Genomic DNA, 16,882 nt, shown 5'->3' with positions numbered 1-16,882 from the left:
TAGACCTGGGCCATTCAGGAGTGAAACCAGGAAGTAGATTTTCACACAAATGGTTGTGAAAATATGGAGTTATTTCCCAAATGGTGGGTGGATACTGCATCATTCAAAACTGAAACTGACAGATTTTTATTAAGTGAAGGTATTGAGGGACATGGCTCAAAGGCAGGTAAATGGAGTTGCAGTACAGATCAATCAAGATCCAGATCAATGGTAGAACAGGCTTGAAGAATATTTTCCTTCATTAATTTTGCCAGGCTTGCTCCAAGTGATCTCATGAGGTGAGTTTGAATTATTCACCAAGGAAAAACAAATTTCATTTATACTGTGGCTTTAACATAGAAAAATATCCAAAGTGCTTCATAGGAGCATTGTTAGAAAGAATTTGACACCAAATCATTTATGAAGTGATTATGACAGGTGACCAAAAGCCTGCTGATAAAGGTAAGTTTTAAGGAGTGTCTTAAATGAGGAGAGGTAGAGGGCTGTTGAGGTTTAGGAGGGAATTGCAATGCTTTGGGCCTAAGAGTTAAAGGCATGGCTAGCAATTGTAGGCCAAATGAAATTGGGAATGTATTGAAGTCCAGGATAAGAGGGATACAGAGTTCTTGCGGGGTTGTAGGTTGAAAGAGGTTATAGAGATAGGTAGGGGTAAGACTATCGAAGGATTTAAATTTGAAGCGTTGCTGAACTGGATATGAATGTAGGTCAGCGAATGCAGGGGCAATGGGAGAATAGGACTTGGTCCAAGTTAGGATACAGTTGGCAGAGTTTTGGATGAGCTCATGTTTATAGGAGCCAAAGACAATGGCTTTGGTCTTCTCAATATTTAATTGGACAAAATTTCTGATAATTCAATCCTGGATGGCAGAAAAGTAGTGTAACAAATAATAGGCAGTGGAGGGGTTGGGAGACATGGTGGTGAGGTGGAGTTGGACACCGGGCAAGGTAGAGCATACTTGTGGAGTCTGACATGCTTGCAAATGATGTTGCAGGCAACATGTAGATGAGAAGTAGGAAGGGCAAAGAATGGATCCTTGGAGCACTCCAGGGGTAGTGGTGTGAGAGTAGGAAAAGTAGCAATGCAGAACATTATCTGTCCACAACTGGATAAATAAGAATGGAAATAGAGGAGGGCAGTCCTACTCACCTAGACAAGGAGAGATGTTGGAGGATGGTGTATAGTCAACCATGTCAAAGGCAGCAATCAGCTCAGTAAGGATAAGGAATGATAGCACACCATGGTCACAGTCAAATAGGATGTATTTGTGTCTTAAATAAGTACCTTTTCAGTGCTGTGGAGGTGGAAACCTAATTGGAGAGGCTGGAACATGGAATTGTGGAAAAAGTAGGCATGAATTTGAGATGTAACAACACATTCATGGACTCCATAGCGAAAAGGGAGGTTGGAGATGGCATGGTAGTTTGCAGGTAGTGTAGGGTAAAGTGTGGGTTATTTGAGGGGTCTGATTATAATAGATTTGAAAGGGTCCATAAGAGTAGTTAAAAACATCCTCTCTAAATATTTTTTGTGTGCGTGGATGATTTAAGAGTGCAGTCCTTTAAATTTATTTGCGAGGCACACACAGTAATTTAAAGGGTTGAATTGTATGTTGCCTGCATGGGGACTTTTGGGTTTAGCAAGCAAATTCTAGAGTTAGGAACTTGGTTGGTGAAGGCATGACTTCCAATAGAATGATTAAAATTGGGGATGGTCAAGAGGCCAGAATTGGAGGAACGCAGATATCTCAGAGTCCTATAGGGATAGAGGAGATTACAGAGATGGCTGAGTGGCGATTGGGGATGGTGATGGAAGGATTTGAAAATGAGTAGTTAAAAATTTTGGCATTGCTTAACTGGGAAACAATGTAATCAGCGAGCTTAGGGGTGTTGGGTGCACAGGACTTGATGGGAGTTTGGACTCAGGAAGTAGAGTTTTAGATAAACTCTCATTTAAGAAGGGTGGAAAGGGTAGAATATGAAAGACCAGGCAGGAGTGCATTGAATAATCATGTCTAGAGGTAATAAAGGCTGAAATAAAGGTTTCAGCAGCAGAGGCGTGGTCAATGTTATCACAGGTCAGAAGGAGGCCATTTAAGCCTGTCATGTCTGCGCTGGCTCACCAGAGTAATTTACCTAGTGCCATTACCCTGCCTTCTCCCAGTAGCCCTGATGTTCTTCCTCTTCAGATAACAATCCAATTCCCATTGAAGAAGTCATATGGACTTGAAATGTTAACTCTGTCTTTCTCTCCACAGATGCTGTCAGACCTGCAAAGTTTTTCCAGCATTTTTTGTTTTAGATTTCCAGCAACTGCAGTATTTATCCCTCTTAAATGCCTTGATTGCACCTGCCTCCACCACACTCCCAGACAGTACATTCCAGATCCCGTGCTGCATGAATGTTTTTCCTCCTGTCTCCATTGCTTCTTTTGGCCATTACATTAAATCTGTGCCCTCTTGTTCTCCATCCTTCCACCACTGAGTATAGTTTTCCCCATCTACTCTGTCGAGACCCTTCATGCTTTAGTGTACCTCTACCAAATCTCCTCTCAGCCTTCTCTTCTGCAAGGAAAACAATCCCAGCCACGCAAATCTATTTATCTTTAGTGGGTGTCGATCTCCTTCCTCCAGGCAGTTATGTTTTGGAGGATAGTTGCTCCCCTGACAATTGAAGCACACTCATTCGATCAAACGAGTGTTTCAAAAACATTTCTATCTGGCCCCTCAATGGGGCGCAATAAAAGCTCAAAGACCGCAAGTTCCGTTGCAATGATCAGAAAGCAAGCGTGCTTTCAGCGATTTAGTTTCATCCAACGCTAGCAGCCAACTTGCGAACACCACACTGAAGATGAACCAACAACAATCCCTCCACGAAGCGCAAGGTCCGTATGTTGCGAATCACCAGCAACCTGCCACAACCTATGACATCACTTGATGGACATCTCGACCACCAATTACATACGACTTACGTCACTGGACATCCTATTAATAAGCAGTAACATAATTGGCCAATCAGCATGGAGGAGGCGGGACCTGAACGGACTACGCCCACCCATCCCTAATCAACCAATTACGTCGTGCCGACACCCAAATGGACGCCTATAGAAACAATGCCGTCCATTCGAATCTAAACCGAGGGATTAAAATCAATTTCATGTTTTTATTTATCTTTCTTTTTGACATCATGTTATTTCCTTGGCGGAACAATGGAGCCGAAGTTTGGCGATCGGGATTGTCGACGAGTTTATAATCGACCAATGGAAATGCGGGCTTGGGGGAGCCTGTCCAATGAGGCGACAGTGCAGGAGTCACGTGACTTTAAACCGGGAGCGGTGACGCGAGCTCTGTGTAAATGCGCGAGCCGCCGCCGCGAGCCCCGCACTCTCGGCTCGAGCCATATTTGCATTGTTCCCAGCACCGGCAACAGCAGCAGCAGCGGTTCCGTTCTCACTCTCAAACACAACCATCCACACCGACAACAATGTCAGACAGCAAAGTAGAAATAAGTGTCGAGCGAGCCCCGAAGGTAACCGTGCGCTCCTTTTGTTATTATTTTAGAAAGGGAAAAACCCACGGGTTTGATGAAGAGGGTAAAAAGTAACAAAATGCAACAATCGTCATGTTGATACATGTGAAAGGAATCAGCACGGGCTCTTTGTGCTAAGACGGCATGACTGAGATGTGATTGATGTCAGCAATGGCAAGCCACTTCTGAAAGGAGGAGAAAAAACTTTCAATGGAAGGGTCTCTTTTTTTTTAAAAAAATGACATATTTGAATCCTGAAGTCTTAAGAAGTGCTTAACGTGCCAGATACTTGTGAAAGTTGCCGTTTGGTTTCACTGGACGGGGCTTGTAGGAAAAGCCCAGAAAACTGCGCTTGTCTTTTTTCAGGCGGAATGCTGTTGTACAGAAACTTCTGCATTTCGTCTCGGCAGTGTGGATGTTGTGATGGAAGTCGAGTTTGTTAAGCTGTTGTTTGCGGAGAGTTGTCTCTTCGCTTTGGAAGCTAATCTTTTATTGTTCCTAAAACGGGTGCGTTCCGGGGGTCGACCTTTCTTTTCCCCTCCTTGTGTGAATTTGGTGATTTAAATTATCCTTTAAAAGTCGATCGCGCCTTTTTTCTTCCCCACTCAGCACAGGTTCTTCTGGCCGGCAGCTGTTGTCTCGCTATATCTGTTCGGATACAGTTGAATTGCATTGTAGCAACATCAAAGGGGCAGGCAGTTTGAGAGGCTGCAGCTCGGCTCCCAGCGCCTAGTTCAATCCAGTTTATCTTGTTTGTTGTTCAGATTTCAGTTAAATGACCCGATTTCCCGCCACTGGCAGCCTCCCCCTTTCAAGTACTCGGTGTGTTGACAGAGAGCAGTTTGGAGTTGGACCTTGCTTGTGTTTAGATGTTGTGAAGAGCGCGCTGTCTGGGTATCACTGCTCCTGACTTCAATAAAGGCGCATGCACTTGATCAGCATTAAAATGTATTGGAGCATATATAATATATAATAAATAATATATATACCCTCCTTTTATCTGAAGTGACTGTTTAGCCAAGTCAGATAAACGTTTACGTAAGATCAGTTGCGAATTGTTGACTTTAACATTTCTCGTAGTTTTCGCGATATGTTGAGCAAATACATCGATCGCTCTTGTGGCTTTCCTCAAAGGAAGATGTAATGTTAAACACACGTATCCATTTTTGAAAAAGTGGGGGGGGGGGGGGGTGTTGTACCGTGCTGTAAATATCCCTCTAGTTAATAAAGGGACTGAGACTTGAGGTTTCAAATTCCATTGTAAAAAAAAATACCCCCGCCAGACCCATTCTGCCCTGTTTATTCTGTAGAAGCCGGCTTGGCATCACAATAAGCGATTAAGCGGTGCGAGGAATTTCTGACTCTTTGTACATGACATTTGTCTGAGGAAAAGAGTCGGTTTGAAGCGTGGGAGCCGGAGCTTTACTTCCGTCTCTGAACCTGGCTCTATCACGCTTTCGGGGACTGAGTTGATAGTAACCGGTCGACTGGTTTAAAAGGTGACTGACCTTGGCTGCCTTTATTTTTGGATCTTGTATAATTTTGTGTCACTGAGCCGATTAGGTGCCCGCTCCTTAAATGCTGGCGGACAAATCACTTTGATCCCGTGATTGATCTTTCGGGCAGAGAAGAAAGGATAATATCGGCAGCCAAAAAGGTGGCCTCTGGGATGATGCCAGCGATAACCGGATTAACAGATAAAGATTAGGAAACAATTTCATGAAGTTGAGTCGGGAGCGATCAGATCGCGAGGCGCAAAGTGAAAGGCGGCGATATATTTAGTTATCTTTCTCAGCGGGAGAAATATTGGCAAAAATGTTTTTCAAGTTACTTTTTTATCGAGTAAAAAAGGGTTAGGCATATAAGGAATTCACCTTATCAAAAGTGTATTTTTTTATTGGATGGGCTAAAAATTTCCATCATTGCAACCTATGGGCTGTGTGTCTTCTGTTCATTGAAGGCAAAACATGTATTTCTAAATCGTTGATCGGGAATACAACTCTTAACCTGCATGAAAAAGCGAACTAATGTTGTGGATCTGTTGCGCTTGAGCGACTCGCACACTGGAGGTCTGCTGTGGAGATGGCGGAGAAAAAAACATTTAAAGGTGGATGTGTGCTATTTCTGGCAATAGGACGCGTGTAGGTGGTGCATGCGGAGCACGCTGAGAGTTTGTAGGGGGGTTATTAAACAATAAGGCAGCGCCACACTATTACATTACCATTCCCAATATGCCCCGTGGCTCCAGCAACCCTCGATTTAAGGGGGACGGGCGGGGACACCTCGCGATACCACTGGATTGGGCGGTGCCGATTGCTGGATTAGCCAGTAAATAAATACTCTCAGAGAAACCCATTTTGACGCCCATTTGATGAGATATGTTAGTTAATCCCGAACTGACGGTCGAGGCGTGTTATTTGTAGCTCGTATTTAGAGGTTCGAAGAGTCTCAAACTTTAAGACGGAAGGCTAAGTAATGAATCGTAGTCCCCCCCCCCTTTTTTTCGTATCATATGGTTTATTGAAGGAAGTTTGATCGTTTCTATTTTTTTCTCTTCTAAGGACTTGAAGAAAACTCAAGAGGTAGAGCCTGAAAATGGCAAAGGTGACGTACCAGCCAATGGAAATGCTGTAAGTTACCAAACTATTTGCTGCGGTTTTTAAACAAGAAAAATATTAACGATTTTGACATGGTTGTATTCATTTTGATTAGGGAAATGAAGAAAATGGAGAGGAAGTTGAAGAGAATGCAGACGAGGTAGAAGATGAAGAAAGCGAAGATGTTGGTGAAGATGACGAGGAGGAAGAGGATGAAGAAGGTAACTTGTTTTTACCAGTGTATTACAGATTAATGTGCCAAGATTTGGGAAGTCTGTGGGGAGAAATATTGCATCTACTACTTTAATGACCTGGCTAAAAGGTTAATAGAACATAACTTTGGTCATAAATTAATATAAGTATGGACATTTGTGAAGTAAATCTTTAAAAGTGTCATTGTGATGTCTGGAGTACTTCAGGACCTCTAACTTTTCTTGAGGAACCTTTGGACCTCTTCAGCCTAGTTTCAACAAGCTGTAAGACTTAACTTTTTTTGACTGTCTAGTTCAACCTTTTCCAGCCTATAATAATATTTATAATTTTTATAGCATGAAGCATTATTTGTAGCATTTTGACTCCTTCCTTCCAACATCGCTAATTTGCACTTCATTTTGTATGTGTTCAATCTTTGTTCCCATTTTGTTACTGTAATATTAATATTCAGTTACTGTTCTCTATAGTGACACTACTGGCCATTTGGAGAATGGCAAGGGATGTTTCCAAATTCTGGCTGTTTGTTTTACTGTTTGTGTTCTTTTCTCACTTGGAGTGGAACAGTAAGTACTGTGACTCAACAGGGCTCAGTATTTGTTTAAACCTTTGTCACTTATATGGATTGAAGCAAATGGGGTTTTCTACATCCACTTTTGAGTAGAAATGGGCATTGGATCTTAAAGCCTGGCAATGTGAATATAGTGAAGATGAAAGGAGAATGTTTTCTTTGCAGCTTTGTTTGGTGTGTGCTCATTTTGCTGTTAAAAGGATGGCTTCTTTCTCTCTAGATGAGGAGGGTGATGATGAGGAATGTGAGGGAGCTGCAGAGAAACGGGTGGCTGAAGATGAAGAGGTACGTAGTTCCAATATGGTTTTTTGTGCTCCGTTTAATGAACATGATATGCCCTTGTTGAGATTCATGAAAGTGGCTTCTTAATCTTTTGAATTAAGTTTGTAAAAACAAAAGTAAAAAAAAAAGTTGGCTTCTCTGGTTTGGATATAATTGGGATTGATCTGTAAAGACTGTACTAATACCTGCACTGAAAATCAATGTATGTAATGATTTCATATTCATATTAAAATAATACATATAAAAGTACTGGAACTAACATCAACATCTTGAAACTCGTTTCAATTAATATCTAGCTACAATGAGTAAAACAAAAAAAGTCAAGTTGTATTTAAATTGTTATGGAATGAGGCAAGATAACAAAAATACTTATTCATCAATGTTTTTCAACTCCATAGGATGATGTTGCAAAGAAGAAGCAGAAAACAGATGATGAATAAGCTGTATTTTCATCTACAATTTCCCCCCTTTTTTTTCTGTTGGAAAAACTTGGTCATCATCACTAAGTAGAGTGTACACCAGTGCAAGTCAACTGCAGAATTTTTAAAATAAAATTACTAAGACTTCATGGCCCTACTTCTTTCTTAAAATCCTAAAGGAGAATTTGTTTGTATTTTTATTTACATTTTATATTTTTGTACATATGGTTAGAGGTCAGCCAATTTAAACAGTGATCTCTGGTGACCAAACAGGGCTTTGAAGTTCTTCTGTAAAACTGACTTTACTGGTGGTTTGACCATGTCTTGGCCACATTATCTTAAAGGTAATCTGTAAAAACAAAATTAATTTTGAGCATTCCAATAACTGTATGTACTTTAGCTGTACTATAAGTAGTTGGTTTGTATGAGGTGGAAAGGCCAAAGATCAAGGTTTTTTTGTCTGAAATGCTGTCCATTGTGGCCTGTTGTATGTGTGAAAAGTTTGTTGTCCACAATAAACCGGAATTTTATTTTGCTGAGTTTTTCTGATGAATTGACTTGTTGAGACTTTTTTTAAATGCGCATTACAACTTAAAATACTCCACACACTGACGCCATCTTTGAACTCTGATTTGTTCTGCATTGAAATGTTGAGTAAACATAGTTTATAATGCTCAAAACAAAATGATGGTGGACACAATAGTGAAAACACAAACATACCTTGACTACTTCAAATAGATTAATATATGAAATATGATTCTACATTTGGAGAAGTTATTGAAGATGGTAAGTAGCAAGTCAAATGAATAAACCATTTTTGTTTTGTTTTTCAGATTATAGAACATAGGAACTAATCAAAGTTTTTCTTTTTAAAACTTAAAAATGCAGTAACCATTCTAGATGTCTCACATAGTCTAAGAAGTTAATTTATTTGCAGTCAAGATCAGAGATTGCATTTCAATGCACTGTCTTGCACCATTGAATTATTAGGAGCATATCTTATTAGGTTTGATATTAGATGAAATGTCAGCACTTCAATGTTCCTGTTAATATGCTGCAATTCATTTTTAAAAACCAAAATTCCAATAGTAAACTAACATCAAAACATCAGATATCCAGAATGCTCTAGTATTTGAGGAAATATAGAAGTGAATACTTGTCTGATAGTTGAGAAAAATCCAGCACAGTGGAATTGAAATGACATGGCTATTTAATCTGTTTACAATGGTTGAGTGGCATCCATCTTTTCACAGTTTGAATGAACTGTTGAAACTGACATTGCTCTTAATCCAAATTAAGATGGTCAAACTCTTAACTGTTTAAACTTAGTACCACATTCCCCATCTAACTGATGCTGTACGTTAATGATATTAAACTCTTATTTTACTTTGGCTAAAATTCCCATCAATTTATGGAAACAAGGCTTGTCATTCAGCAGTTTTAGTATTACATTTAGTTTTTAAAACATTTTGTGCAGTTGGTGTGGTGGGTTTGTGGCATAGAGCCAGATAAACCCAGCCAGGTTTAGTTCATCCCAGATTTAGCTACGAATTGCTTAGTCAGGTGGCCATATGTTGGCAATATTATAACTAGCCTCTGGCTCTATGCTAAAGATGGAAATTAGTAGAGAGATCACTTGTTGACTGCTTTCCAGCTGATGGAAAGCAGATATTGGGTGGGGAAAGGACCGAAAGATTGGGATTGACTGCAGTTTTATTTCTCCCCGCCCCAAAAAATGAATTTGATAGTCTGCTACTGTTTATCTTGGCTCAGGGATGAAGGACATTCCAGTGAAGTTGGGGGTTACTGTCGCCTGTTGAAATATTCTGTAGTATAAGTCATGTCCTTCAGCAAAGAATGGGAAAATATAAACTGACTTGGTTGAACAAGGGAAGTGAAATTAGCTATTTGCCAAATACTGGGTTTGTATTTGAATATTAGGGAAGTGCGGGATTGAGAAAAGGCTGGCAGCTAACATAAAGGGGAATCTCTATAGACATATAAATAATAAAAGGAGGAGTAGGGCCAATGAGAGACCTAAAAGGGAATTTACACATGAAGAAGGGGCTATGGCTGAGGTATTAAAATGAATACTTCGCATCCGTCTTTACAAGAGAGGTAGATGCTCCACAGGCCATGGTGACAGATGAGGAAACTCTGTCACTTGAACAGTTAAAAATTGACAAGGAGGAAGTGTTGAATAGACTATCAATACTTAAAGTTGATAAGGCACCAGGACCAGATGAGACGCATCCAAGGAAGTGAGAGTAGTAATGACAGGAACACTGGCCATAATCTTTCAGTCTTCCCTAGACTTGGGGGTAGTGCAAGAGGACTGGAGAATTGCAAACATTATGCCCTTGTTCAAAAAAGGTTGTAAGGATAAGCCCAACAATTACAGACCAGTCAGTTTAACTTAAGTGGTGGGCAAGATTCTAGAAACAATTATTTGGGATAGAATTAGTAGTCACATGGGAAAAATATGGTTGATAAGGAAGAGCCAGCATGGATTTCTAAAGGGGAAATCATGTTTAACTTGCTGGAGCTTTTTGAAAAGATAACAAAAGGTCGATAAGGGTAATGCTGTTGATGTTGTGTACATGGACTTTGAAAAGGCACTTGACAGTGTGCTGCATAACAAGCTTGAGAAAAGTTATTGCTCATGGAATAAAAGGGCCAATAGCAACGTGGATACAAAATTGGCTGAAAAGTAGAAAGCAGAGAGTAGTGGCCAATGGATATTTTTCGGGCTGGAGGAAGGTTTGTAGTGGAGGTCCCCAGGATAGGTATTGGGACCCTTGCTTTTCCTGATATATATTAATGATCTAGACCTTGGTGTGCAGGGGACAATTTCAAAGTTTGTGGATGGAACGAAACTTGGGAGTGTTGTGAGCTGTGATGAGGATGGTGTGAAACTTCAAGAGGACATAGACAAGTTGGTGGAGTGGGCAGATAGGTGGCAGATAAAGTTCAATGCGGAGAAATGTGAAGTGATGCATTTTGGTAGGAAGAACATGGACAGACAATATAAAATAAAGTGAAATTTTGATAGGGTGCAGGAGCAGAAAGACTTGGGTGTATATGTGCATAGATCATTGAAGGTGGCAGGACAGGTGGAGAGAGCAGTTAATAAAGCATATAGTAACCTGGGCTTTATATTAATAGGAGCATAGAGTACAAGAGCAGGGAGGTTATGCTGAATTTATATAAGACACTCGTTAGACCCCAGCTAGAATATTGGGTACAGTTCTGGGTGTCACATTATAGGAAGTATGTGAACACATTGGAGAAAGTGCAGAAGAGGTTTACAAGAATGGTTCCAGGGATGAGAAACTTCAGCTATGAGGATAGTTTAGAGCGGTTGTGACTGTTCTCCTTGGAGAGAAGGCGGCTTAGAGGAGATTTGATAGAGATGTTCAAAATCATGAAGGGCTGGACAGAGTAGATAGGGAGCAGCTGTTCCTGCTCGCAAAAGCATCAAGAATGAGAGGGCACACATTAAAAGCGATTTGCAAAAGAAGCAAATGTGAGGTGAGAAAAAAACTTTCACACACTGAGTTGGTTCAGGCCTGGAATGTACTGCCTGGAAGTGTGGTGGAGGTAGGTTCAATTGAGGCTTTGAAGAGGGCATTAGATAATTATTTGAATAGCAACAATGTGCAAGGCTATGGGAAAAAGGCAGTACAATGGCACTCGGTCAATGCTCATTTGCAGAGCCGGTGCAGATAGGTCGAATGGCCTCCTTCTGTGCCAATAAAATTCTGTGACAGCAAAGCTGTTATCTATAAGACATAGGAGCAGAAATTAGGCCATTCGGCCCATCAAATGTTCCTACAGGTTTCATTTAAAAACAAATTAGTTATTGAGTTTGTCTCATACGATTCTGAGTTAATCCTTTAAAAATTACTTGAGCATTTATTTTTCTTGGTATAGACATTCTTTAATAATTCACTGATCGTAACAATGGGCTGGATGGTCCCTGCTGCCCAGCTAAGAAGCCAGGTGCAGTGGGGAGAAAGGCCTTGCAGGAGAAGAATGGCTGACCTGCAGACTTTTAATGGCCAATTGGCTGTTAATAGACTGGAGGTAGGACTTCCACCCCTAGAACTGGGAGTCGTGTCTCAGATCTGGCCAATCAGAGGCTGGCAGCTCTCCAGTGCCACCAGGAGTGGTGGCCATTGCTGGTATTGCACCTGGGGGAGGAGCTGAGCTGTACTGGATTATTTTGAGTTGAGTGGTGGCAGTCTTGCCAGGGCAAAGCTGGAAGGCTCTGGCAAGGGGATGTGAAGCTGGGGCCCAAAGTGTGTGTGGGGGGTGCAGTAGAACTACGGTGGGTGTTACACCTTGGTGGGTGTGGGTCAGAAATCTGTGTGGATTACACTTTGGAGCGGAAAAGGAGAGGGGTTACACTTTGGAGGGAGCCCTCTGATGGACCCAGGAGGAAACCATCTGGGTGCTTGGCATAGTCCTCACCACTGCCAGTTAAATCCCTACAGAGGCGGGATGAGGCTCCTAAATGGGAATTAATTGGCCCACTGGTGGCCGGGTTGCCTGATGCTGCCCCTGCTGCTGGTTTAATTGTGGCCGGGGCAGGGGCAGGTGGGTGATTGTCTGCTGGATTTAATGTAACCCCTCCCACCTTCCAAACTGATGATGGGGGGGTGTTAAGTCAGCCCAAAGGAGGAAAATAATGGCAGGCTGCTATTGAAACTTGGTAGCTGAAATAAAATGTTTGTAAATTGGATTAATAATGGTTTGCATTAAGAACAATGACGAAGGAACACTATGTTTCCATGCCTGGGTATTTGCATACCTTACTGTTAACTGATCTAGGGGTAATCTGCAGTTGCATGAAGTGTGTTTGGGCTATATATCTTTTCACTTGGTTTTAATGTGCTTGGGAAAATTTGATCAAGATGTAGTCCTTTGCCCTTGATACAGAAAAGGGAACATAACTACATCCCAAAGCATTTCTTCATGCACTTATAACTTACTTTAATGCTGTTCTTAAAGATAGCACTATAAACATTTAGTATCTGAGTCTGTTAATAGAGCAAATACTGTCTTACACTACCCTGTTGTGGATTGGCCTGAAGTAAGTATCAAAATAAATTATTGCTGAAGAAATTGCCTTTTGTTATAATATTTGCAGCTCCTAACTAATTGGATATTATGAAAATGTTTTAACGTCAGTTTCTTAATGAGGTTGTACCTTTGGAGGTTTTGTATTTGAAATGATCAGTGGTTTAAAATACAATCTCGTAAGTCAGGAATATGTATGACCACTTAATTCAAACTTATAAAGTAGACATATAATCTGATGGTTTTGGGGCAATACTTCAGTATACAATAGTTTACAGTTCCAGTTCTATTAACATGTTTTGTGTCACTCAGATTTGAGAATACAGCTTCGTTGTATGATTACAAAAGTACCCAGAGGTAGAGATCATGTATACAGAGATGGATGTGCATATTATTATATGTATGTTCACAAGGATTATTTCAATCTTTGTGCAATTTGCGGAAAGATACATGTGGAATAGGAACATTGTACAGTACAGGTGTGGAATATAATGTAGTTCATTCCACTCAGTAACCTGCTTCTCGTAATATATGTCCAGTTATCCTTTAAAGTAGTTTGGCAAAAGCTGAACATTATTTTACTAAAAACTGATAAAATAGCAACAAAATGCAAATGAACAGGATTATGCTAATAAATTTGTAGCAATCAGCTCTGTGAATCACCGAGCAGCAATTTTGGAAAAATTTCAAGTCAAAAAATTGTCAGCTGCTGCTACCAGGAGTAGAAGGAAAAACCAATGGCTGAAATATTTTTCCAAAATCACTCAGACTGCCAGTTTTTCTTCTGCTTGCTTGTTACATTAGTATTTTAACTAGAATTTATACTTATGCAACTTGCCAAATTATATTTCAACCTTACTATAAATATGCCTACTCGGGTTAGAAATGCATACCTGAAATTTTCAACTTGAGTTCTAACCACTGCCAGAGATTTGAACTTGACACTGAGGCCACTGTCTGCTGCACTGTATGCAACTCCTTTTTTTCCTAAAGTCCATGCCTGACTATCTGGGACTTACCCATTCAGGTCTGATTGTCTCAGAGTAAGGGACAGGGTGAATATTCTAAGTCCATTCCCTTCTGCTTGCTTTCCCTTCAAATATCAGAGCCTTTGCCCTGAAGTACTGCCAATAACTAAATTTCCATGCACAGCTTCCAAACTCCAGGATTCCATAAGGTCAAGCCTCAAGAATGCTTTCATTGCCACTAAATCCTAGGTGCGGACCTCCACAGTTGCCTACTGTCCATGCATGTACTGTTTCTTCATTGTTGCTGAGTCAAAATCATGGAATTCTTTGACTAACACTGTCATAGGAGAATCATCAGCACAAGGACTGAAAGTTCAGTGCACTGATGGTGGAGTTGGGTGGGTATTAAGTCTCAATTGTTCATGGAAAAGGCCTACCATTGCAATTCCAAGGCAACCAGGTATGGGGAATGTAGCTTTGTCAGCAGTGGCCACATCCTGAGGACAAGTAAAACCGTGTAAATGTCAAAAATATAAATAAAACGTAAGGCAGCATTTCATGGGGTTTTACTGACCTAGCTAGAAATCTATACTCCACATTTTCCATACCTAATGACCTCAGGCTGTGTTTACCTTTAGCAATTAAACTTTGTTACCTTAAAGAGATACTGCTGTTTAAACAAACCACCCGAGCAACAGAATAATGCGTTGTATGCAAATTTGCATAACACTCCAATTATAAAATAGAATTATTGTCAAACATACAATGAGAATACTGGGAAAATTGTGAGTACGTGTACAAAAATGTATGATGGGGGGATATAAAACAATCGTGGAGTAACAACAGACTGGGAATTCAGTGCGTACTAAACAAATGGACAGGATGCAAAGCCAGTTGATCTCAGTAGTGTTTCCTTATTTTCAACAATAAGGTGTACCTAATTGCAAAAAGAGTTGTTAGTTAACAATTTCAGTTGTACACAGTGACATCTTATTGCTGAGGATATAAGATTCTAGCAATAAAACTAATTTAGGAACTGTGGTAATGATCAATTGAGCAATTCCATAATATATCAAAATACATTTTGTCTTTGTCATCTGATCAGTTTTAAATGATACACAGTATTATCATGAAGACAGGAATTTGATGAAAATTGAGTAAGTGGTTTCAAATTTAATGACCAAAACCAAATACAAGTACTATTGTTAATTCCAAATGATATTCTGAATGTCAAGCTTTTAATAGTAAAAAAAACTTCTTAAAATTGGCAATGCTTTTATTGTCGTAATAATTGGAAATACAGCTGTCCAATTTGGATTTACCAGATCATTCCCAGTTTAAGAAAAAAACAAATGGATTTTATTAAAAGCTTGGTAATAATTAGCTCTTTTCAAAGACAGTTAAATGATTTCTAAGTTATGTGATCATAATAAATTAATACTGTAATTGAGCAGCTACATCTCAGTATTGAATTTAATAATCTGATCTAAATTGTCTTTTATGTCATTTTTCTCACAAGCATTCAGCATGTAGCTGATTTTCAACAACAAAAAGGCTAAATATACAGATGTTTAACATATGTCTGGAATGTGTGTACATCTGACAATTGTAAAATGTAATTGGTATGATTAATTGATACATTGACGTGATAATGTATAATACAAATCTACTGATAAAGAAGAAGAAACTTAACTAAGGGTTAAATAATTTAACATTGTAAATGAAAAAAAGCAGTAGGATGGTTCTGGTACACCTGATTGGTCTATTGTACCAGAGCCTGAAGATTTAAAAAAAAAATCATCATTTGATCTATAGACATGATCATGTTAGGATTGTGTACTTGTTCAATTTTCCTTAAGGGAATCAGTTACTTAAACCTCTTTCTCCTTGGATTGATACTTTCTTGTTTTAGTTGAATCCTCATGTGGAAATTGTGAATATTGGTTTGCATGGTTCTTTCACATGAATGGTTGCTTATTGTTAACTCAGTATCCATCTAACATGAAAAATGCCATGCTTACTACACAATACACACTCACTCGCTAATTTCCTCAACAAATTCTTCACTTTGGAAGAAATATATTGTAATAATAGCAGTGGAAAATAATGGAGTCTGAAAATTTTTAATGTTGTGATTGTATTTTAGAGGTCTTTTGAAATTCAAAATCTGTTCCCTAAAACATAGTATATTTAAACTAATTCATATGTTTCGAATTAGCCGAACAGCAAGTAGCACTGCTCCAATATTGATTTCTATCTTGTCTAATTGGCTAGTACAGTATAACTACAACAAACCAAATTTCCCTTCTACCTCTATTCCACCATGTCCCAGATGTATGCCCTTCTCATGCCTTACACCAACTACTATCAGCTAGTTTTATAATTACAAAAAAACTACTTATACTTGGACAGATCTATTCAATCCTACATGGACTTAAATTACTGAGTGAAAATGATGCCACTGGACTCAACATAATTATGACTTTAAAGGAAACAATTCCAGATCTAACAAAGATTGCATCGTTACAAACACAACTAGGCCCCACAGAGTAATTAGTTAAGATTAACCATCTGCAAGACTACTGGATGCCTAATTATATTTCCCTGAATAATATTCCACAGAGAATATTTGGGCAGAAGAAAATCCAATATAGCATAGCTTTTTCTGCTCTCAGATCCACAGACGAGGTGATAAAACAAGAATGAGATTACCTTATTCCTTCGGTTAGTAAGATTTCATGCACAATCTCCAAGTTCCAGTTTGGCATGTTTGTCACCAGTCTCAACCTACACGTCATACAAGGTTTTCAGAGAACGGAGTAACAATTAAGTATGTATCCTCCATTAGAGGGACCAGAATGACCCTAACTTCCAGATTCCCAGTCAGGATCCTGTAGCTCAACATGGAATCGTAGGATCTCAGTAGATTCACCTGCAGAATATCTTTTTGAAATAGAATAACCGTATTCATAATATTTAAGATAAGCAATTACTTGGTTGATTTATTTTTATATCCCTGTCAAACATTGCAAATTCTGTTTTCTTTACAGTGGGATGGACCACTTTCTGTTCTGCCCAACCTCTGCCCTGTGGTGCCACAAATTGTTAATTACCAAGGTAAAAGCATTATGTGTTGACACATATAGGTGACTAGCTCATTTATTTCAGGTGCTTGAATGAGGCTCACAACACCATTTCCATAAAACCTCTCTAAGATCATGACTTAAT

At 39.5% G+C, this 16,882-nt stretch overlaps 1 protein-coding gene across 1 annotated transcript; it reads left to right on the top strand.

Moving 5' to 3' along the window:
• The first annotated feature begins 3,336 nt into the window (after positions 1-3,336).
• Positions 3,337-8,157, top strand: ptmaa (prothymosin alpha a). The gene is made up of 5 exons (XM_041181857.1): positions 3,337-3,525; positions 6,087-6,155; positions 6,238-6,343; positions 7,124-7,188; positions 7,584-8,157. Exons 1-5 carry the CDS (start codon positions 3,352-3,354, stop codon positions 7,623-7,625), a joined length of 456 nt encoding a protein of 151 aa, XP_041037791.1. The 5' UTR covers positions 3,337-3,351; the 3' UTR covers positions 7,626-8,157.
• The last annotated feature ends 8,725 nt before the right edge of the window (positions 8,158-16,882 follow it).

Source organism: Carcharodon carcharias, chromosome 2, assembly GCF_017639515.1.
Source record: "Carcharodon carcharias isolate sCarCar2 chromosome 2, sCarCar2.pri, whole genome shotgun sequence".
Classification (NCBI taxonomy): domain Eukaryota; kingdom Metazoa; phylum Chordata; class Chondrichthyes; order Lamniformes; family Lamnidae; genus Carcharodon; species Carcharodon carcharias.
This window is presented reverse-complemented; position numbering and strand designations above follow the sequence as displayed.